Source organism: Bidens hawaiensis, unplaced genomic scaffold (assembly GCF_021521415.1).
Source record: "Bidens hawaiensis isolate Kalapana, Puna unplaced genomic scaffold, B.hawaiensis_p1.1 tig00027754_1, whole genome shotgun sequence".
Lineage (NCBI taxonomy): Eukaryota > Viridiplantae > Streptophyta > Magnoliopsida > Asterales > Asteraceae > Bidens > Bidens hawaiensis.
This window is the reverse complement of record NW_027505104.1, coordinates 72,612-91,532: the sequence shown is the minus strand read 5'-3', so window position 1 is coordinate 91,532 and position 18,921 is coordinate 72,612. Positions and strand designations below refer to the sequence as shown.

General features: G+C 39.5%; 1 protein-coding gene across 1 annotated transcript in view; it reads right to left on the bottom strand.

Annotated features, from left to right (window-relative positions):
• Positions 1–13,456, bottom strand: part of LOC143610739 (uncharacterized) — a 32,035-nt gene extending 18,579 nt beyond the window's left edge. The window contains exon 1 of the mRNA XM_077085136.1: positions 12,524–13,456. Within this exon, the coding sequence (XP_076941251.1) occupies positions 12,524–13,456 (933 nt within the window). The remainder of the gene's footprint in view (positions 1–12,523) is intronic.
• Positions 13,457–18,921: the final 5,465 nt, after the last annotated feature.

Here is an 18,921-nt window from a genome sequence, read left to right as displayed (position 1 = left end):
ACTATTACCCAAATGCTATCATGTTTGCTTGCGGTCGAGGGTAACTTGGTGATAAAGTCCATTGCTATACTTTCCCATTTCCACGTAGGAATTTCTGGTTGTTCGAGCAAACCAGATGGGCGTTGATGTTCAGCTTTTACCTTAGAACAAGTTAGACATTTAGCTACGAACACAGCAATATCCTTTTTCATACCGGGCCACCAATAAGTAAGGCGCAAATCTTTGTACATTTTGTCAGCGCCAGGATGAATGGAATATCGAGTTTTGTGCGCTTCACACAGAATGACAGCGCGAAGAATCCCATCATTGGGAATCCAGATGCGATTGAGATAACAGAGAGTTCCATTCAGGTTAGGGACTAGATGTGCTTCCGCACCACACGCTAACTCGGCGCGTAGGTTGCCTTTGCTGATCGATGCGCGCTGCGCGTCGCGAATGCGCGATTCAAGATTGCTTTGGATCGGCGCGAAGTGAAGCTGCGTGCGCGGCAAAATACAGTTGAGTTGACTGGGTTTGCGGCTGAGCGCATCGGCTACCACATTTGCCTTTCCAGGGTGATATCGGATCTCACAATCGTAATCGCTGATGAGTTCGTTCCATCGGCGTTGTCTCATGTTAAGTTCCTTTTGATCAAAAATGTGCTGAAGGCTTTTATGGTCGGTGTAAATGATACACTTAGTACCATAGAGGTAGTGTCTCCAGATTTTTAAGGCAAATACAACTGCACCAAGTTCGAGGTCGTGAGTCGTATAATTCTTTTCATGAATTTTGAGTTGCCTTAACGCGTAAGCGATAACCTTGCCTCGTTGCATAAATACACAACCGAGACCTTGGTTGGAGGCATCACAATAAACGACAAGGTCGTCAGTACCCTCTGGTAACGTTAGAACAGGAGCTTCGCACAACCTTCGCTTGAGCGTTTGAAAGGCTTCTTCTTGCTTCGAGCCCCAAATATACGGTTTGCCTTTGTGCGTTAATGCTGTTAAAGGCAAGGCGATTTTTGAGAAGTTCGAAATGAATCGCCGGTAGTAACCAGCTAAGCCCAAAAAGGAACGGATTTCGGTAGGAGTGGTCGGTGTAATCCAGTTCTTGATTGCTTCAATTTTGGATGGGTCGACATGAATACCCATCTTGTTTACAACATGACCAAGAAACTGTACCTCGTCAGACCAAAACTCACACTTGGAGAGTTTGGCATAGAGTTGTTCGGTTCGAAGCTTTTGCAACACCAACAGAAGATGTTGTTCATGCTCGGCCTTGGTTTTGGAATATACCAGAACGTCATCGATAAACACGATCACGAATTGGTCCAAGAAAGGCCTACACACCCGGTTCATTAGATCCATGAAGACAGCGGGTGCGTTGGTTAAACCGAAGGGCATGACCAAGAATTCAAAATGACCGTAGCGGGTTCGAAAGGCAGTTTTGGGAATATCTTCTTCGCGGATACGCAACTGGTGATAGCCAGAACGGAGATCGATTTTGGAGAAACAAGAGGCACCTTGGAGTTGGTCAAAGAGGTCGTCAGTACGCGGCAAGGGGTACCGGTTCTTAATGGTGAGCTTGTTCAGCTCGCGGTAATCGATACACATGCGAAACGAACCGTCTTTCTTTTTAACGAACAAACCCGGAGCACCCCACGGCGAAGAGCTAGGGCGTATGAATCCTTTATCGGTCAACTCTTGAAGTTGACTTGCTAATTCTTGCATTTCAGCGGGTGCAAGTCGATAAGGAGATTTGGCTACGGGGGATGCACCAGGAACAAGATCAACACGAAACTCGACTTCCCGAGCGGGAGGTAAACCAGAAAGATCTTCGGGAAAGACTTCAGGGAAGTCACGCACGATGGGGATTTCATGAAGTTTCTTCTTTCCATCATCGGGTTTGACCACATGAGCTAAGAAAGCGACACATTTCTTTCGTAAAAGTCTTCGGGCTTCAGTGCATGACATAAGTTTAAGACCGTTAGATGATTTCTCGCCGTAGATATGAAGATCTTGACCATTTTCCTGAGGAATGCGAATCAACTTCTTGGCGCAGATTACTTCGGCGCGATTTTGCGAGAGCCAGTCCATACCAATAATAACATCAAAACTTCCAAGAGGCATGGGAATGAGGTCGATTAGAAAATCGTGTTCATTAAGGTTAAGCGTGCAATATTTGATTACGGAGTTTAATATAATTGTTTCACCGTTAGCCATTTCAACTGTAAAGTTTCCGTTTAAGTTTATTCGCGGTCGCGCAAGTTTTTGTTCAAATGCGCGAGAAATAAAACTCCTATCGGCGCCAGTATCAAAAAGTATAGATGCATATTGTCCGTTAAGTAAAAATGTACCATTAACCACGTCATTATTCGCTTGCGCTTGGTGCGCGGTTATATTAAAAGCTCGTCCGCGCGTCACTTGGTTTGAAATTTGGTTAACCGGATTAGCTTGGGTAATTTGTACTTGCAGTCTCGGGCACGCGTTCCGGAAATGACTGGGGTCACCGCAGTTATAGCACGACCTGGGTCGTGGATTATGATATGTTGATTGTGGGTTTTGCGGGTAGGTTGGTGGTGTTTGCGCGATTGGGTTGGCGGGAAGGACTCTACAGTACTCAGCAGTGTGGCCAATATGGCCACATTGGTTGCATTGTCGACACGGGGCTTGAGTTGGGTGATGAAGTTTACAGGTTTGGCAAAAGGGTTGGTTTCCTGTGTAAGGTTTCTTAGTTGACGGGGCAGGGAGCGCAGAATTTGTTAAGGCATAGTTATGGACTACAGGGGTTGTTGGGTAGGTTGACAGTGGGTTAGGAGCGTGTACTGGAGGTTGGTAGGCGGGTTGCTGGACAAGGAGCGGGTTGGTAAGCGCGTAGGCTTGATGATTGGGTTTGCGCCTGCGTTTGAGGTTGTTACGGTTTGAGGGTTCTGGCTTGGTTTCTGTTGGTTCTGGGACAGTCTTGGTGAGTTTGGTCTTCTCGGCTCCCCGCAGGAACAGAGTTCCTGCCCTGACGTGGTTGTCGCTGAGCACAGCGGCCAACTCGATGGCGTCAGAGAGGGTTACTGGGTTCCTGGCCCATACAGAATCTTGAATTTCCATGGGGAGACCCCCAAGAAACTTCTCGATGGCGCGGCGGGAAGGGGTAACTAGGTGCGGGACAAGCAAACTTAGTTCGTGAAAGCGCGTAGCGTACTCGCGCGCTTCGCCACTGTACTGTTTCAAGTTCCAAAATTCCTCCTCAAGGCGCTTTACTTCGTTGGGAGGGCAGAATTCTCGAGTCAAAAGATCCTTGAATTCCTCCCAGAGCATGCTAGAAGCAGCCTCTGCGCCACGCGCGTGAGCTACTCCGTTCCACCATGTAAGCGCCCTTGATTCCAGGACACTTGAGGCGTATAAGGTTCGTCGTTCTGGAGGGCAATGGGTATGGAGGAAGGTGTTCTCAATTTTCTCGAGCCATTGGAGCATTACGGTGGCTCCTTCGAGCCCTGTGAATTTCGGAGGGTTACCCGCATTAAAAGACTTAATATTGTATCCGGAGGGGTTGGTATTATTTTGATTTAAGGCTTGGGCTATTGCGGCGGCCATTTCCTGGGAACGACGCTGCATACGTTTGCGCGAGGCTTCTCTCCTCTGATGACGGCGAGCTGATAGCGGAGGCATTCTATAAAAGTTTTAGTTTTTGTTAATATCTTGGTATGGGAAATCGTTTTAGCGCAAAGTATATCATTGTAAAGCTTGTTTCGCGGAGTTAAATGCTATCAAATTTTGAAGTAAAATATAAATTTAAATGCAAACTTAATACAGGTAATGAATTCGAATTGAAAATCGACAATTCATGCATCACCATGACTTTTCAAATCTTCAATTTAAAATATACGAGTAAATGAGTATTGGAGGTTGACAATTCATGTATCACCATGACTTTTCAAATCTTCAATTTTAGAACATAAAGTTAATGGGGATTGAAAATCAACTATTCATGTATCACCATGACTTTTCGGATTTTCAATGTTAAGTCCCAACAACAAACGAATATGTAAGTAAAGAAACGAATTGAAATTTAACAATAAAAATCGAAAGATCGCGGATAAAACATGAAATCATGTGCTGCGTATGCGCAAGCATATTTTATAAATATCGAGTAATTAACAATTAGCGCGCAATCATGAGATTTTTCTCATGCGCGAGAAGGGACTCTTAGGTATTCTAGGTCGTTACGTCTAACCACCTAATCCTAAAGTCACGGAGCTCTGATACCAATCTGTAACACCCCGACCGACGGCGGATTATACATCGGGGCGCTACGAATTGTTTCATTACTCGCGACACTATTTGGGTGTCAATATTTAATAAATACATTTCATTGCGCATGCGCAGAACACACCATAAAGTAACATAAATCACATATCATAACTCATAATATTTAAGTACATAAATTTGTCTTGTTATATTTTAAACTAGGTCCAAAGTAAAAGAAAACATCCTACGTGTACTCGAGTTTCCAAAAGCAGCTACAGCAAACCTGAACATGTGTTAAAATAAAACGTCAACACTTGCGTGTCGGTGAGAAATCAAGTTTAATAGATATAAATAGATAATAACAAAGCACTGCGCGCAATATGTGTATAACTGGTGTTCAACATAGTGTGTAAACAGATTGTGATCAAGCCTAAATAGATCATAGCTCATAGTTCATAGCGTGCTCCAAATCGAGCAAAAACAATTAATCATTCGTGTATGTGCAAACAAACCAATAAAATCAAAACAATAGGTCTCCCGTGTTCATCTAATGGATCCATGAAAACTTCGGAATAGGCCGATCAAAGCGGTTAATGATCCACACATACAAATATACAACACTAGTAAACGTCCATAACACATGGGTTTTGCGCTCAAAATTTCATAAACAAGTTTAAGACTCAAGTTGTAAGAACACATGAACATCCCAAAACGTTAAAAATAAAAGGGGATTAGGTACGAGATTACTCACTTGTAAAAGGTGCGTTGAAAGATAATGCAAGAACCAACTTTTAAACAAGCGAAAGTTAACCTATAAATAAGAGGTTATTGATATAACGATTGGTTTTTATGTCTTGAATATATGCAAGTCAGTTAAACAAATTATTTAAAAGAAATTATATATTAATTATTTACCGAGATTTCTGGGCAGAAAAGAAGAGAAGACGGATAGCAAAGAGGGGAGTTGGAGGCGTCGCTGAAGATCTTCGGCTGAGAGTAAGGAAGAGAGATTTTGGGGAGTGTTTAAGTGTTTAATTATCCAAGAAATTAGCTTTATTTATAGGAAAACCCTAGGGAACACATCCCTAGAATTGGGGAAAAAGATCTTATCAAATCAAAGCAAAAGATATCAAAAGCAAAAGATATGGTGGCAGCTGCAGGGGATGGGGAAGGCTGACAGGTTACTGCTCATAGCATGGGAGGGGTCAGTCAAAGTACTGTTCAAGACATGGAAAAGAAGATTTTAAAAGATTATGCCAGTTACTTTTTCTAACAACCAAGAGGGTTGGTAAGCAAACTGCGCCGAAAGTGACTTTTCGGACAGATGTCAGATCTGGCCTACTGTGCCCATACCTTGGCAGGTATAGCACAGGAGATAAGATATTTCAAAAGCATACAGGCTGGCTTAAACTGGGGAAAGGACTTAAGTGTCTAGCGCGAGAAGGCTTGAGTGCGCGAGGGCGAAGGCAGACATAACAATCCTTAGCGCGCCGCGGGAAGAACTACAATCCTTAGCGCGCCGCGGGAAGAACTACAATCCTTTGCGCGCCGCGGGAACAGTTCGCCTCGCGTATCACAGGAACAGCTGGTCTTCACGCAGGCTTCCTTGTAAGGAGTCTGGCGCGTGGAGCTGCGCAGACATCCTTAGGCGGGAAGAACCAAAGGACAAGCAAAGAGTTAAGAGAAAGGGGTTCAAGGCTTAAGGGTTAAGCAGAAGGGCGGGACGGCGACAAGAGAGAAAAAGGGCGGGACGGCGGAAAGGATTTATTATTATTATCATTATTATTATTATTAATAATATAAATATATATTTGATAAATTTATAAAGATTATAATCAATTTTTAAATCATAAAATCGGATCCGAAAACGGGTACCTGGGTCGGGTCGGATTTGGGCGGTTGTCACAGAGGACATCGTGATAGTGGGAGCACCGGTCGTGTTTCAGTTACAGTTCCAGATCCACAGTGGATTAAGAAAACCACTATTCCAGCTGTTAAAGTCTCTCCAGTGAATTAAATGTTGAATATGGAGAGTGTTTGTTCTTGGGGTATCTCAGGATCCGGCAGTTCGTTACAGTGGGAGCCGGTAGGGACAGAGAACGGGTCAGGGGCAGTTTTAGCCATGACTGACGTGTTGGAGCTCCGGGGAGCTTCAACGGGCCTTCAGGTTAATAGATGAGAATGCGGTGACAGCTAGAAGTTTAATGTTAGATTACAGAAGTACGATGAGGAGTGCAGACGAGAGTACTCAAGGCCTTCGAGTGGGAGATTGTTGGGTTCGTAGGCCTTTTGTTTAGGTCCGGTTTATTATTTGAAGTCTAAAGGTCAGACAGGAGTAGGGTGGCCAGACCGAAGCCCAACCCGGTTTGGATTTCTAGTTGAATAAGATGCAAACCCTAGATTAATCTTATATATTTGACATTTTGTACTTGTAATCCTTTGTCACTCAATAAACAATATCTAGTTTTTACCTATGGACGTATGTCAGTTTAGACCGAACCACGTTAAATCATCGTGTTCGTTTATTGCTTTCGTGTTTGTGTTCGGATCGTGTGTGTGTTTTTAATTCTAACAATATGTTATTTCTATGTTGTAATTAATGGAATGGATCAAGATTTATTCTCATTCATTTATTCTCTCCATATTTGGTTATGTAAATATTTTTCTGTTTTTAGCTCACCAAATTATAGCCTCATTCCTTACCTTGCTTACAAAATCCTCCTTATTATATAAAAGGATGTCTTATCTATCTATTCTAATAAAATGCTACTTATTATTACCACTTGTCAATGTCATAGTCCTCCTCACATTTTTTTCACTTATTTCAATATATAGTCCTTATCTTTCAAGTCATTTCAATATATGAATTCAAGTTTGTTTTTGTTATATGTAAATCCTAATCAATTCATTCATTAACATTAATAATGAAATAAGAAAATAACGAGATATTAAAATTCACGTTGTTTTTTATACTGGGATTTGAGCAATAGTGCATAATTTTTTATATAAGATTAGTTTCAAATTTGGATTTAAAATTTTCTCCTATGCATTTGAACTCAGGAAAATGTGTATTTTCTTAGTTTTCTCCAAACGTTTTGTATAAATATTGCAAACATGGAGAATACCTATTATATATATCTTGGTGTTTAGCATTAAATTATTGAAGTTGAATGTTATAATTAGTTTATATGAAGTATATGTCATTTATTTATATGATTTTTTTTTGTTTAGTATAAAGGGTTTTAGCAATAAGAAAATCAATATTTAGTTATCAATATTTTCTTTTATAACTCGGACAAAATGTTTCAGAAACATATATTTTCACATTAATATAAAAAATAGTTAATCCGGTTAAAATTCATTTACCATGCTTTCAACAAATTCGAAATCTCTCCTTTTTTTATAAGTTGTTAATATATATATATATATCGATTAATTAAATATTCCAACAACTCCCTTAATATTAACTAATAACACGGAATTAGTATTCAAAATTTAGGAAAAATTCCCAAAGTAGCCCCTTTCAAGAGAGAAAATATTAACTAATAACACGGGATAAGGATTTAGGGCTAAAACACACTGAGAACGTTTTACATGTTCTCGAATTCAAATGCAACTTATTGTTGACTTACAATGTTCTGTAACATTTTTTTTCCAAGTTCTTTGTGATGCAGGACTTACACTCGAGGGGCATTGATTGGAGCGGGTCAATGGTCTATACAAGATGGGGATGATCGGAACCGATAGGCAAACGATGTTGGTAACGTCTAAGACATGGCATAAAATTAGATTAGGTCATGCATCTATCTCTAAACTTTCCGATGTTGGTTTATTAAGAATGTTTCTTCAAACATGAGGGGTGTTTGTGATTCTTGCGTAAAGGAAAAGTTTTATAGAATTTCCCTTTTTCTGATAGTACCACGAAAATTAATGCTTGTTTTGAACTTATACATTGTGATGTGTGGGAAAAATATCGGACACCTTTCACAAAGGAAAACTATTTTCTCACTATTGTCGATAATTTTAGTCGTGTCGTATGGGTGTTTCTTCTTAATTCATAATCATGAATCAAGTACATGCTTAATTGATTTTCATAAAATGGTTCAAGTCCAACTTGAAAAGGATATTAAACGAGTAAGCTATGACAATGGGGGAGAGTTCACATATAACAACATGCTCGATTTTTATGCTAAAGAGGGAATTATGTTGGAAACAACGTGTCCACACACACACCTTAACAAAATGGTGTGGTGGAAAGAAAACACGACACCTCTTAGAAACAACAAGGGCTTTAAAGATCGAGGCTTACCACCCCATTAGATTTTGGGGCTAAGGGCGACCACATCATAGTTATGAACACTTGCTTTTTAGTTTCCTTGTGTACTATCGAAGCATGGATGCAAAAGAGGTTAAGTTTGCGATGAGCTGAAGACCCGAAATCTTTTTGGGGTATCCACCGGGCACAAAAGGTTACACATTTTTTGATCTTCAACACAAAAAAATATCATATCTAGAAATGTGAAGTTTGTAGAAGATGTTTTACCCCTCCTAAAATTCGATATCCCATAGAATGAGGAAGAAGCATTTATTTATTTTTTTTTATTTTTTATTTTTTACTTTTATGCACTTATGTGATTAGTAAAAAAAACATAGATATTACATCAACATAGCAGGTAGGCGGGCAACAAGCTGCGCCGTCACCCCTTTCTGAATTGCAAACCCTAACCTGCTAAAGACATACCCCTGCCCCTTTGAAGTCGACACATTGCTATGCACAACCCGTTGGACCCTGGTTAGGAAACGGATAGCTTCCGGTGCCAAGGAGCCAAAGGTATCAAAAGCCAAAGGGACAAAAACATGTTGGTTCTCTTCGCAGGCTTTAGCATGTTTCTCCACCTTCTTCGTTTCAGCCCTTTTCATTGCTTGCCCAGCTACAAACCCATTATCCCTCAAACCAGCTAAGGGCGATACCCCTGTGAGGTCAACACAAGCGTGTTTTCCCCCGGCCCAACCAAAGACGAGCAAATCTGCCGGTCGTAGAGTGGATCTCTCTTCCGTGGGGTCTGTAAGGAAGTTTACTGGGGCTTCCTTTTTAGCTGATATCCCAGCTCGCCTTAAGATGTCCCAAAGAACGTCCCGCACCCTATCATGTCGGTATTTGAACCCAGGCATCTCCTTGCAATGAACCGCATGCTCTCCGAATTTATCCAGGCAAGCCTTACGGCAGATTGGACATGTTTCGTCTTCTGGGTACATTGGGACCATCAAACGGTACTTAAGAATGGCCTTATACTCGACCGCAGACATGCTTTGGCCCAAGCCATCAATCGGGATAACGGTCAGAAAATCTTGGGCATGAGGACCTTGTTGGGAAGTTGAACTTTCTGTTGATGCAAAAAATTTTCCAATACACTAAAGTGAGGAGCCATTAAGTGATTTAATTCAAGAACCCAACTCCAACCAACAAGAATGTATGGACCATGAAGATATTAATAGTCTATCATGGTGCACCAGCCTACGAACAACAGGATTAGAAGACTTGACCACCCCATCCACACATACTAATGAGGCTACGTCATCTAGTACAATACCCGAGAATGAGCCCACAAAATCCAATGCCACCACATATGAACTAACGTCCGAAAGTGAAATTTTTTTTGAAGCTGCCTCAAAACCTTTTGAACGGTCCAAACATAACATAAATGTGTCAAACCTATTTGAAAGACTATGATATGAAGCTTCCCCCATCTTTAGACCAAGAGCATTCATCCTCTAGCTCTTATCAAAATCCCTCAACGGTATACCCTATAGCACATTTTGTTTCTTATGATAATTTTACTAACTCACATAAACTTTTCTTGGCGACCATTACTAAAAATAATGAGCTAAAACATTTCTGTCAAGCAGCTCACAATCCAAAATGGATTGAAGCCATGTAAACTGTAATTCATGCTCTTGAACAAAATGGTACATGGAAATTGGAAGAGTTGTCAAAGGGAAAACATGACATGAACTCGAAGTGGGTGTATAAGATCAAATATAAACGGAATGGAGAAATAGAACGGTATAAAGCACGTTTCGTCACTAAAGGTTTCACACAACTGGAGGCATCGACTTCCATGACGTGTTTGCACCTGTTTCAAAACTAGTAACTGTTTGAAGTCTCCAAGCAGTTGCGGTAAAAAGAGAATGGAATATTCACCAACTAGATGTTAATAATGTCTTCTTGCATGGAGATTCCTCAAGGTTTTGGTAAAATAAAAAAAATGATAAACGGGTTTGCAAACTCAAGAAATCACATTATAGGCTCAAGCAAGCATCAAGAAATTGGTTTCAAAAGTTCACCACGTCCCTACAAAGACTCAGATTTAAACAATCAAAAGCCGATCACTCTTTATTCTTGTTCAAAAGAGAAAGAGTTTTTGTTGTCGTCCTTATAAATTTTGATGATGTTATCATTACGGGGAAATACATCAAAAAAATATAAGAAACCAAAAATCTCCTTGACAAGGAATTCAATATCAAAGATCTTGGTCCTTTGAAGTTCTTTCTCTTGATTGATGTCGCTCGAACGAAATGTGGCATGGTTCTTAGTCAATGAAAGTACACGTTGGGCATTCTTGAAGACACGGGTATGTTAGGTTGTCAACCGAGTTTATTTTAAATGAGACAAAATTAAATTAGACAAACGAGAAGATGAAGCTCGTGTGGATGCCTAGGAGACTCGTTGGGAGACTTCTTTATTTACAAGCAACAAGACCCGATATCACTTACTTCGTTAATGTCCTAAGTCCGCTCGTTGGTGACCCACGAGAAAGTCATCTCGAGGCTGCAAACTGAGTGCTTCGATATTTAAAGGCCACACCCGGACAAGGCGTCCTTCTTACAAAATATAACGGAACAAATCTCACAGCCTACTGTGATGTCGATCGGCTTGGATGTCCTATTACAAGAAGGTCACAAATGGGAAATCACAGTCGTGTAGAAGGAGTTCCCAGGGAAGTCAAAGAAACAATTGGTTGTTTCCCGTTCTTCTGTAGAAGCCGAATATCGAGCTATGGCATCCACCGTAAGTGAAATCCCGTGGATGCGATGGTTTTTGCAAGAACTTGAAGTATCATGCTTGGGCCCACACAACTCTTTTGAGACAACCAAGCTGCAAGACACATCGCCACAACCCCGTTTTCCATGAATGAACCAAATATGTTTAAATGGATTGTTGTTTTGTCAGAGAACAAGTTGAGTTAAAGGACATACAACCCATGCCGATCAACACAAATGAACAACTTGCAAATGTCTTCTCCAAACCATTAGGGACACAAAGCCTACAGTCCCTACTCGACAAGTTGGGCATTACGAACCTCCATGCGCCAACTTGAGGCGGAGTAATGGAGTGGATCAAGATTTATTCTCCTCCATTTATTCTCTTCAAATTTTATCATGTTTCTGCTTTTAGCTCACCAAAATATAGGCTCAATTATATCCTAATATCGCTTACAAAATCCTAATATATAAAAGGGTGCCTTCTATTGTAATAAAGCAAAATATTATACACAAAAAATAATATACAAACTTGTTTAAAAGGCTATCTGAGTTTGGTGAGACCCATACCCGTCGGTTTAAATGCATGAGAAACATTCATTTACAAATAAAACAATCTGGTGGCTTGAGAGAACTTAAGGAGGTTTCGTTTATATATATTTAAGATTAAGATTTAATACATAATCTTGTTTTATTATTTATGGTTGGCTTGTACTTGAAAGACATGTGTTTTCACACGTATATCTATACGTCGCTTTGTCAAAATTTACATGCATGTAGGCATTGACTAAAAATTTTGATTATTGATAAACTAGTTATATTGACCAACACAATCGCAAACGTAATTTTTTTTTCTTATTAGTAAATATTTGTGTAATGTTTCTTTAATAATTCCTATAATTTTAATATAAATTTTAATTTTATTTCCAATATATGATAACTGTGTTGTTAATTGTATTTTGATCAATGTTCAAATTTTAAATTTTATATCAATTCTCCGTGTAATACACGGTGCTCAAAGTAGTACAATATAAAACATATGTAATAAACTTAATTGTTATACAGTAACTTAAAATATTTTAAATTTTAACTGTTATTATTATCGACTTAGTTGTAATTAAAAATGCTAAGTATTAACAACTGTTATACGGTAATTTTAATAAGCAAATTCTTCCTTATAGTGCTATACTTTTTGAATAAACAAAATTAAACCGATGAGAAATGAAATAATATTAGTAAAGAAAAACAAATAAAGGACTTACAAAATGCGGCCGAAACTTTAATGCTTTGTTCAACGCTTTCTCAAGTTTATCAACAATAATGAGAATATGTGGGCGGTTTGCTCGCTCTTTTTCTAAGCATGAATATGCTATTTTAGAGTATATTCTGAGTGAATACGGAAACATTTGAATCTTTAGATCAGGATGGATTATATCTTGCAACGTTTCGTTTTCGTAATGATATTTTGCCAATCGAGCTAAAAACCTATTAGCCTCGTTCTTAATATATGCTCTCCTCCCACACAATAATTCGAATAAAACCACACCGAATGAATAGACATCCGACTTGTGCGACACACCTTTGGTCTTTTCAATTTCTGGGTCCACATACCCTATTGTGCCAATAGGTTCAGAAAGGATTACCCGGTCCATTCGGTTAAGTGATTGTTTGAAGGAAACTTTAAAACCAGATAACTTGGGTTCCCAGTTCTCGTCTAATAAAATTGTGGAGCTGTTGATGTTAAGATGTATAACACCATAACCACGTTCCTCGTCATAATGGAGGTAACTCATGGCTCGAGCCACTCCTACACATATCTTCAGTCTTTGAGTCCATGTGAGGTTCTGGCTGTTTAAATGCTCCTTCAGACTTCCTTTGGCTGCACGCGTGGTTATGATGATCTTCTCATTTTGCTCATCACAAAAACCAATTATAGAGACTATATTTGTATGCTTGAGATCAGAAAGCACTGAAACTTCCGTCCAGAACTCGACGTCTCCTTCCCCTTGCTTACGATCTAACCTCAATGCAACAATATCAATCAGCTTCCCGAACCTCTGGAGTCGTCCTTTGTATGCTTGTCCAAATCCACCATGTCCGATGATGTTATCGTCATGGAAGTCGTTGGTGGCCTTTACTACATCTTCAAGTGGGATTTGCAAGTGAGCAAACTTGGTGATTGTTGTTGATGCCATTATCAAGTACAAATTAAGGATAAACAATTAATGGGTTACGAGTGATCAATGGGAAGCTGCAGTTAAGATCTCCGCGCTTTTATAAGTATATACAATTAGCAACTGGCCGGCAAGCAACCTTAACTAGATAACCTTAGCTAAACGAATAAATTATATTAATTCATCATGTGGTACACTGGTACCTACGACTTTAACAGCTGGCAATCAACCCCTGTATAAGCGCATCTTCATGTGGCAAGTAACACCTGCACACAAATTTAACACTATCAAATTGTTACGGCGATTAATTATACAACTTTCTTAGTATACCAACAAATAAAAGATGTCAAAATATATATTATCGAACGAGAAAAGGATAAATAATTTCATCTTTAAATAAGCAAACATTTACAACTACGTACTTAATTAGGAAAAGGGTCTTTTGGAAATTGAGGGTTACTGTCTGGTGAATTACAATTTTTTTTCAAGGTTATATGTAAAAGCTAGTGGACGGAACCCAGACGTTCACGTTGGGGCAGACATGCAGCACGAATTTGATGTGTATTTGCAAGGTTTTTTACGGTACCGGAACTTACTATAGCAACTAAATGAGAAATCATAAAATATAAAGTTATAATATTCCAAAAGGATATCGATCGAAAATAATAAAAATGAAACAATGAGTGAAACTAAAACTTTAGTTAAAAAAAAAGGTCCATACTAACTAAGGAGGGTGTTAAATTAATTTTGTGATGGTCGATTTCGACGATTTGTACATTAGTGTTACCCCCATCAAATAAAATTCATGTCAAAGCATTGATAAAAGCACACATATATATCATATAATTATAAGAAAAAATTAATAAAACGAAACCTTGAAGCAAATTTAACGGCTTGTACGATTATATTATTTCGATAACTTATACATTTCTACTCATAACTAGGTTTTGAATAAAATTTATATCGAATCGTAGATAAAATATTATAAGTGTCACAACGGGAAATTCGGAATCTATGTGTGGTCCAAGTCACATCTTTTAAAAAATCGTAAGAGAAAAAAAAAGAAAACAAAAGAATGTATATGTCGTCCAAGTCTTACATAGTAATTTAAAAGGGTAGCATATAGTGATAAAACCACTTTTGTGCTTAAACAACTTGTATCGATGATGGTATATAGTAATTTAAATTTTGCTATTCCGAATAAAAAGAGTCATTTATATTTTATAACTGATCACTTTGGGTGATATAATGAATAAGCTAGTCAGACCTTTGGGAATGTAAAATTGACTAAAAATATGAACAAATCACATGATCCATGTAATATGCATTTCTATATTGAATCTAAGCACATGCTAGCCTTGGAATTGTAGCACGTTAACTTGAATGTAACATGTTTTGAGCCCGTGATGGTGATGGTGATGGCGATGATACCGACTTTTGCGAGTTGACTTTATGTTGAGGGCACTTGTTATCCGTGGAGGAGCTTGAATATTTAAACTGAGGGGCTGAAAATACATGTTAGATTTGAGTTTTTATTAGAAGGGGCTCAACCATATAAAACTAATATTATTCTAACCTGACGGGCTAATACTTAACCTTAATTGACGAAATCATAAAACTTTACTAGAGGGCCGCGTATACATATTCATTTCTTGTTATCATTTAATAATATAAAATGAAAAATTTAATATAAAAATCCTGAATTAAACACAATAACGAAAAGAATACATTGATTTAAGTTTAATTTTAAGCGGTAATGAGTACTTTATTTGTTTTTTAAACTTTTTAAAAAAAGTCAATTGAAAAGAAAGAAAAGGAATATGTGCAAAGGTTTTAGTGAAATGTCTAAAATGACCCAAAATATAACTACACATTAAAATAGAAAAGAGTTTATCTTCTTCCAGCCATCTCGACCTACTTCTTGCTGCAACTTTCGGTGCCGGGACACTTTCCGGTAATCATTATTTTCACCTTTTCCTTCTACTTGAACTACCTTTTGGCTTCAACTACACTAGTATTAACAATATTGGTGTCAAAAATACATAAATCCAACGGATAAACGGCTAATCCTTACGCTTCTAAAGGAAAAAAACATGGGAGGCCAGGGCCCCTTCTGGTCCTAAGAAAGCTTCGCCTCTGCTTGTTACACGAGATAATGATTAAAATGGCTTTTTTTATTATCATCAGTATTCCTTGACTAACTCTTCAAATCAAAAAGACCTAAAATGGCCACTTTCTAAATTGTCGGACCCAACATATTAGAACTGACAACCGACGGATCTATCTGACGCATTTCCGTTTTTGAACCAACCACATCTAGTGTAACATCGTGAAAGTTTCGGCTTTAAAATACCGAGTTTAAAAGATAAAAGACCAAAATTGCCAAGTTTCAAACCTCAAGGACCAAAAAGAAATTTTATGAAAACTAGACCGATCACGATACGCGACGGTCTTGGACTCAAGCCCATCACGTATCGCGATGGGGCTGTCTGATAGCAAGACACATAGCCTGCCACGTGTCCACACGTGGCACAACGTCCGCCACGTGTCACCACGTGGCAAGCCTATAAGGCAGGTCACCACCCTAGGTCGTGATACGCGACGGGTGACCAAGGGGACCATCGCGTATCGCGACGGGTCCCAAGAAATGTCTATAAATAGCAAGCCCGGGTTTTCTCATTTCATATACCAAATTTCATACATATCTTTCTCTAACATCTCTCTAAACCTCGAGAAGTGTGCCATCGATCACCTCGTAAAACGTGCCCAAATTCCTCGATTTTCGTGCCCAAACCAAAGTAATCTCGAAGTACGTGCCGATCACCGATGATGTTATTTTGAATAACAAAGCCATCCCGAGACATCCTGACGACTCGCCTCGATAAGTGTGCCGACGTGTGAAGAGGTATTGGTGTCTCGTTTTGTGTGCAAGATTGGTGTTGATCAAGGGGAGCTGATGGTTGGTTAATGTGTATATGTTTTAGTTCGTTTATTTATTAGTTTTAATCGTTTATTGTAGGAACTTTGGTACTTCATACGTGCTTTTGTATTTCAGGTCATTAATCGTTAAAGATGCTAAATTGGAGACTTGTACGAGTATGGAATGATATATCGGGAAGATCGGAGCCACTACACAAGTGTTGTAAATGAAAATAAACAATTAGGAGAAGATAGAGGATGTAATTACGAGAACGTGGGCGAAAACGGCGAAGAAAACGGAGTTGAAACGAGAAAGATATGAAGAAAACAAGATCTTGAACAAGTGTCCCACCATGGCCCGAGGTCAAAACCGTGGCCCACGGTCAACCCAGCTCAAAATCAACAATTTACACCGTACCGTGGGTTCTTGGACCACCGTGGGCCACGGTCTGGACCGTGGGTCACGGTCCGGAGTTCGTAACAACATTTTTTAAAGGGTTTTTGGCTGCATTTTGACCTAGCTTTCATTCCATATCATTCTTGGCGGCTAGAGGCGATTTCCAGCAGCTCCAAGAGGCGATTTCCACCACCATTTTCCACTTTACCTCATCCCACCAATGTCAAGGGCATAGATCATTTCTGGGGCATGCCGGGTTTTATAGACGGTTTATTAAGGGTTTTAGTGACATTACCAAACCCTTATGTAATTTATTGCTTAAAGATGCCCCGTTTGACTTTAATGACGAATGTGCTAAGGCCTTTGACATTTTGAAATTGAAATTAGTTGAAGCCCCGATCTTGCAATCACCCGACTGGAGTTTACCTTTTGAAATAATGTGTGATGCAAGTGATTATGCGGTCGGGGCTGTTTTGGGTCAACGGGTTGACAAGAAACCCGTTGCTATATACTATGCAAGAAAAACCCTCTCGGATGCTCAATTGAATTATACCACAACCGAGAAGGAGTTACTAGCAGTAGTATATGATCTAGATAAATTCCGGTCTTATATTTGGGGTAGTAAAGTTATTATATATTTGACCATTCTGCTGTCAGGTACCTCATGGATAAAAATGATGCAAAACCGAGGCTTATCAGATGAGTTTTGCTGTTGCAGCAATTTGATTTAGAGATTTGGGACAAGAAAGGGAGTGAAAATGTTGTTGCAGATCACTTGTCCCGAATTATGGTGGAAAATGGGAACACAATTGGGCCCATTAACGAGTCCTTCCCGGATGAGCATATTCTGCCAGTTTCACAAAATCCCTGGTTTGCTCATATTGTTAATTTTAAAGTTGCAGGTGAGTTACCAGAGCATTGGCCGAGGAGAAAGAAGAAACAGTTGATGTCCCAAGCAAAACAGTACATTTGGGACGATCCAGATTTGTTTAAAATCGGCGCAGATCAGATGATCAGACGATGCATACATGAGGAGGATGTCAGAGCGGTGTTGGAACACGCACATTCGTCTGCGTGTGGGGGTCATTTTAGTGGCCAGAAAACTGCTCGAAAAGTTTTAACGAGTGGTTTCTTTTGGCCATCCTTGTTTAAGGATGCTCACGAATTTGCTACACATTGTTTAAAGTGTCAACAAATCGGGAGTATTTCAAAAAGGGACGAGATGCCCTTGAACCCGAGCCTTGTTGTTGATATTTTTGATGTTTGGGGGATCGATTTCATGGACCCGTTTCCTAACTCGCACGGTAATTTGTATATCCTAGTGGCCGTTGATTATGTGTCTAAATGGGTCGAGGAAATAGCCACTAGGACAAATGATCATACAGTCGTTTTCAATTTCGTTCAAAGTATTAGTTTCTCGAGATTTGGAGTCCCCCGAACTATCATAAGTGATGGGGGATCTCATTTTAAGAATTTTAAATTCGGGAAATTGCTTAAACGATACGGTGTTGATCACAGAATAGCAACTCCTTACCATCCACAAACGAGTGGACAAGTGGAGGTTTCTAATAGGCAAATTAAACAAATTTTGCAGAAAACCGTTCGGGCGGACCGAAAAGATTGGTCAACTAAGTTTACTGATGCTCTATGGGCCTACCGAAGTGCTTATAAAACGCCAATTGGAACCACCCCTTATAGACTTGTGTATGGAAAGGATTGCCATTTACCAGTTGAAATTGCACAAAGAGCGTTTTGGGCTACTAAACAGGTTAATATGGATTATGATGATGCAGGTAAAGCGAGGAAATTGACTTTGTGCGAGATCGAGGAGTTGAGAGATGAGGCGTACGATTGCGCGTCCGCTTACAAGGCAAAGATGAAGAAAGTTCATGATGCTAATATACGGTTAAAGAATTTTGAAGTTGGTCAACGAGTGTGGTTGTACAACACGAGAATGAAACTCTTCCCGGGCAAGCTAAGAAGTAAGTGGACGGGCCCGTACTCGATTGTAAGAGTCGGGAATCATGGTCAGTGCGAGATTGAAGATTTTGATGATCATTTGAGGCAAGTGGTAATTGGCTATAGACTGAAGCCATATTTGGAGATGAAGGACATACACGAGCTGGATAAGGAATCGGTAAATTTTATTGTGACTTCACCGGTTTATGAA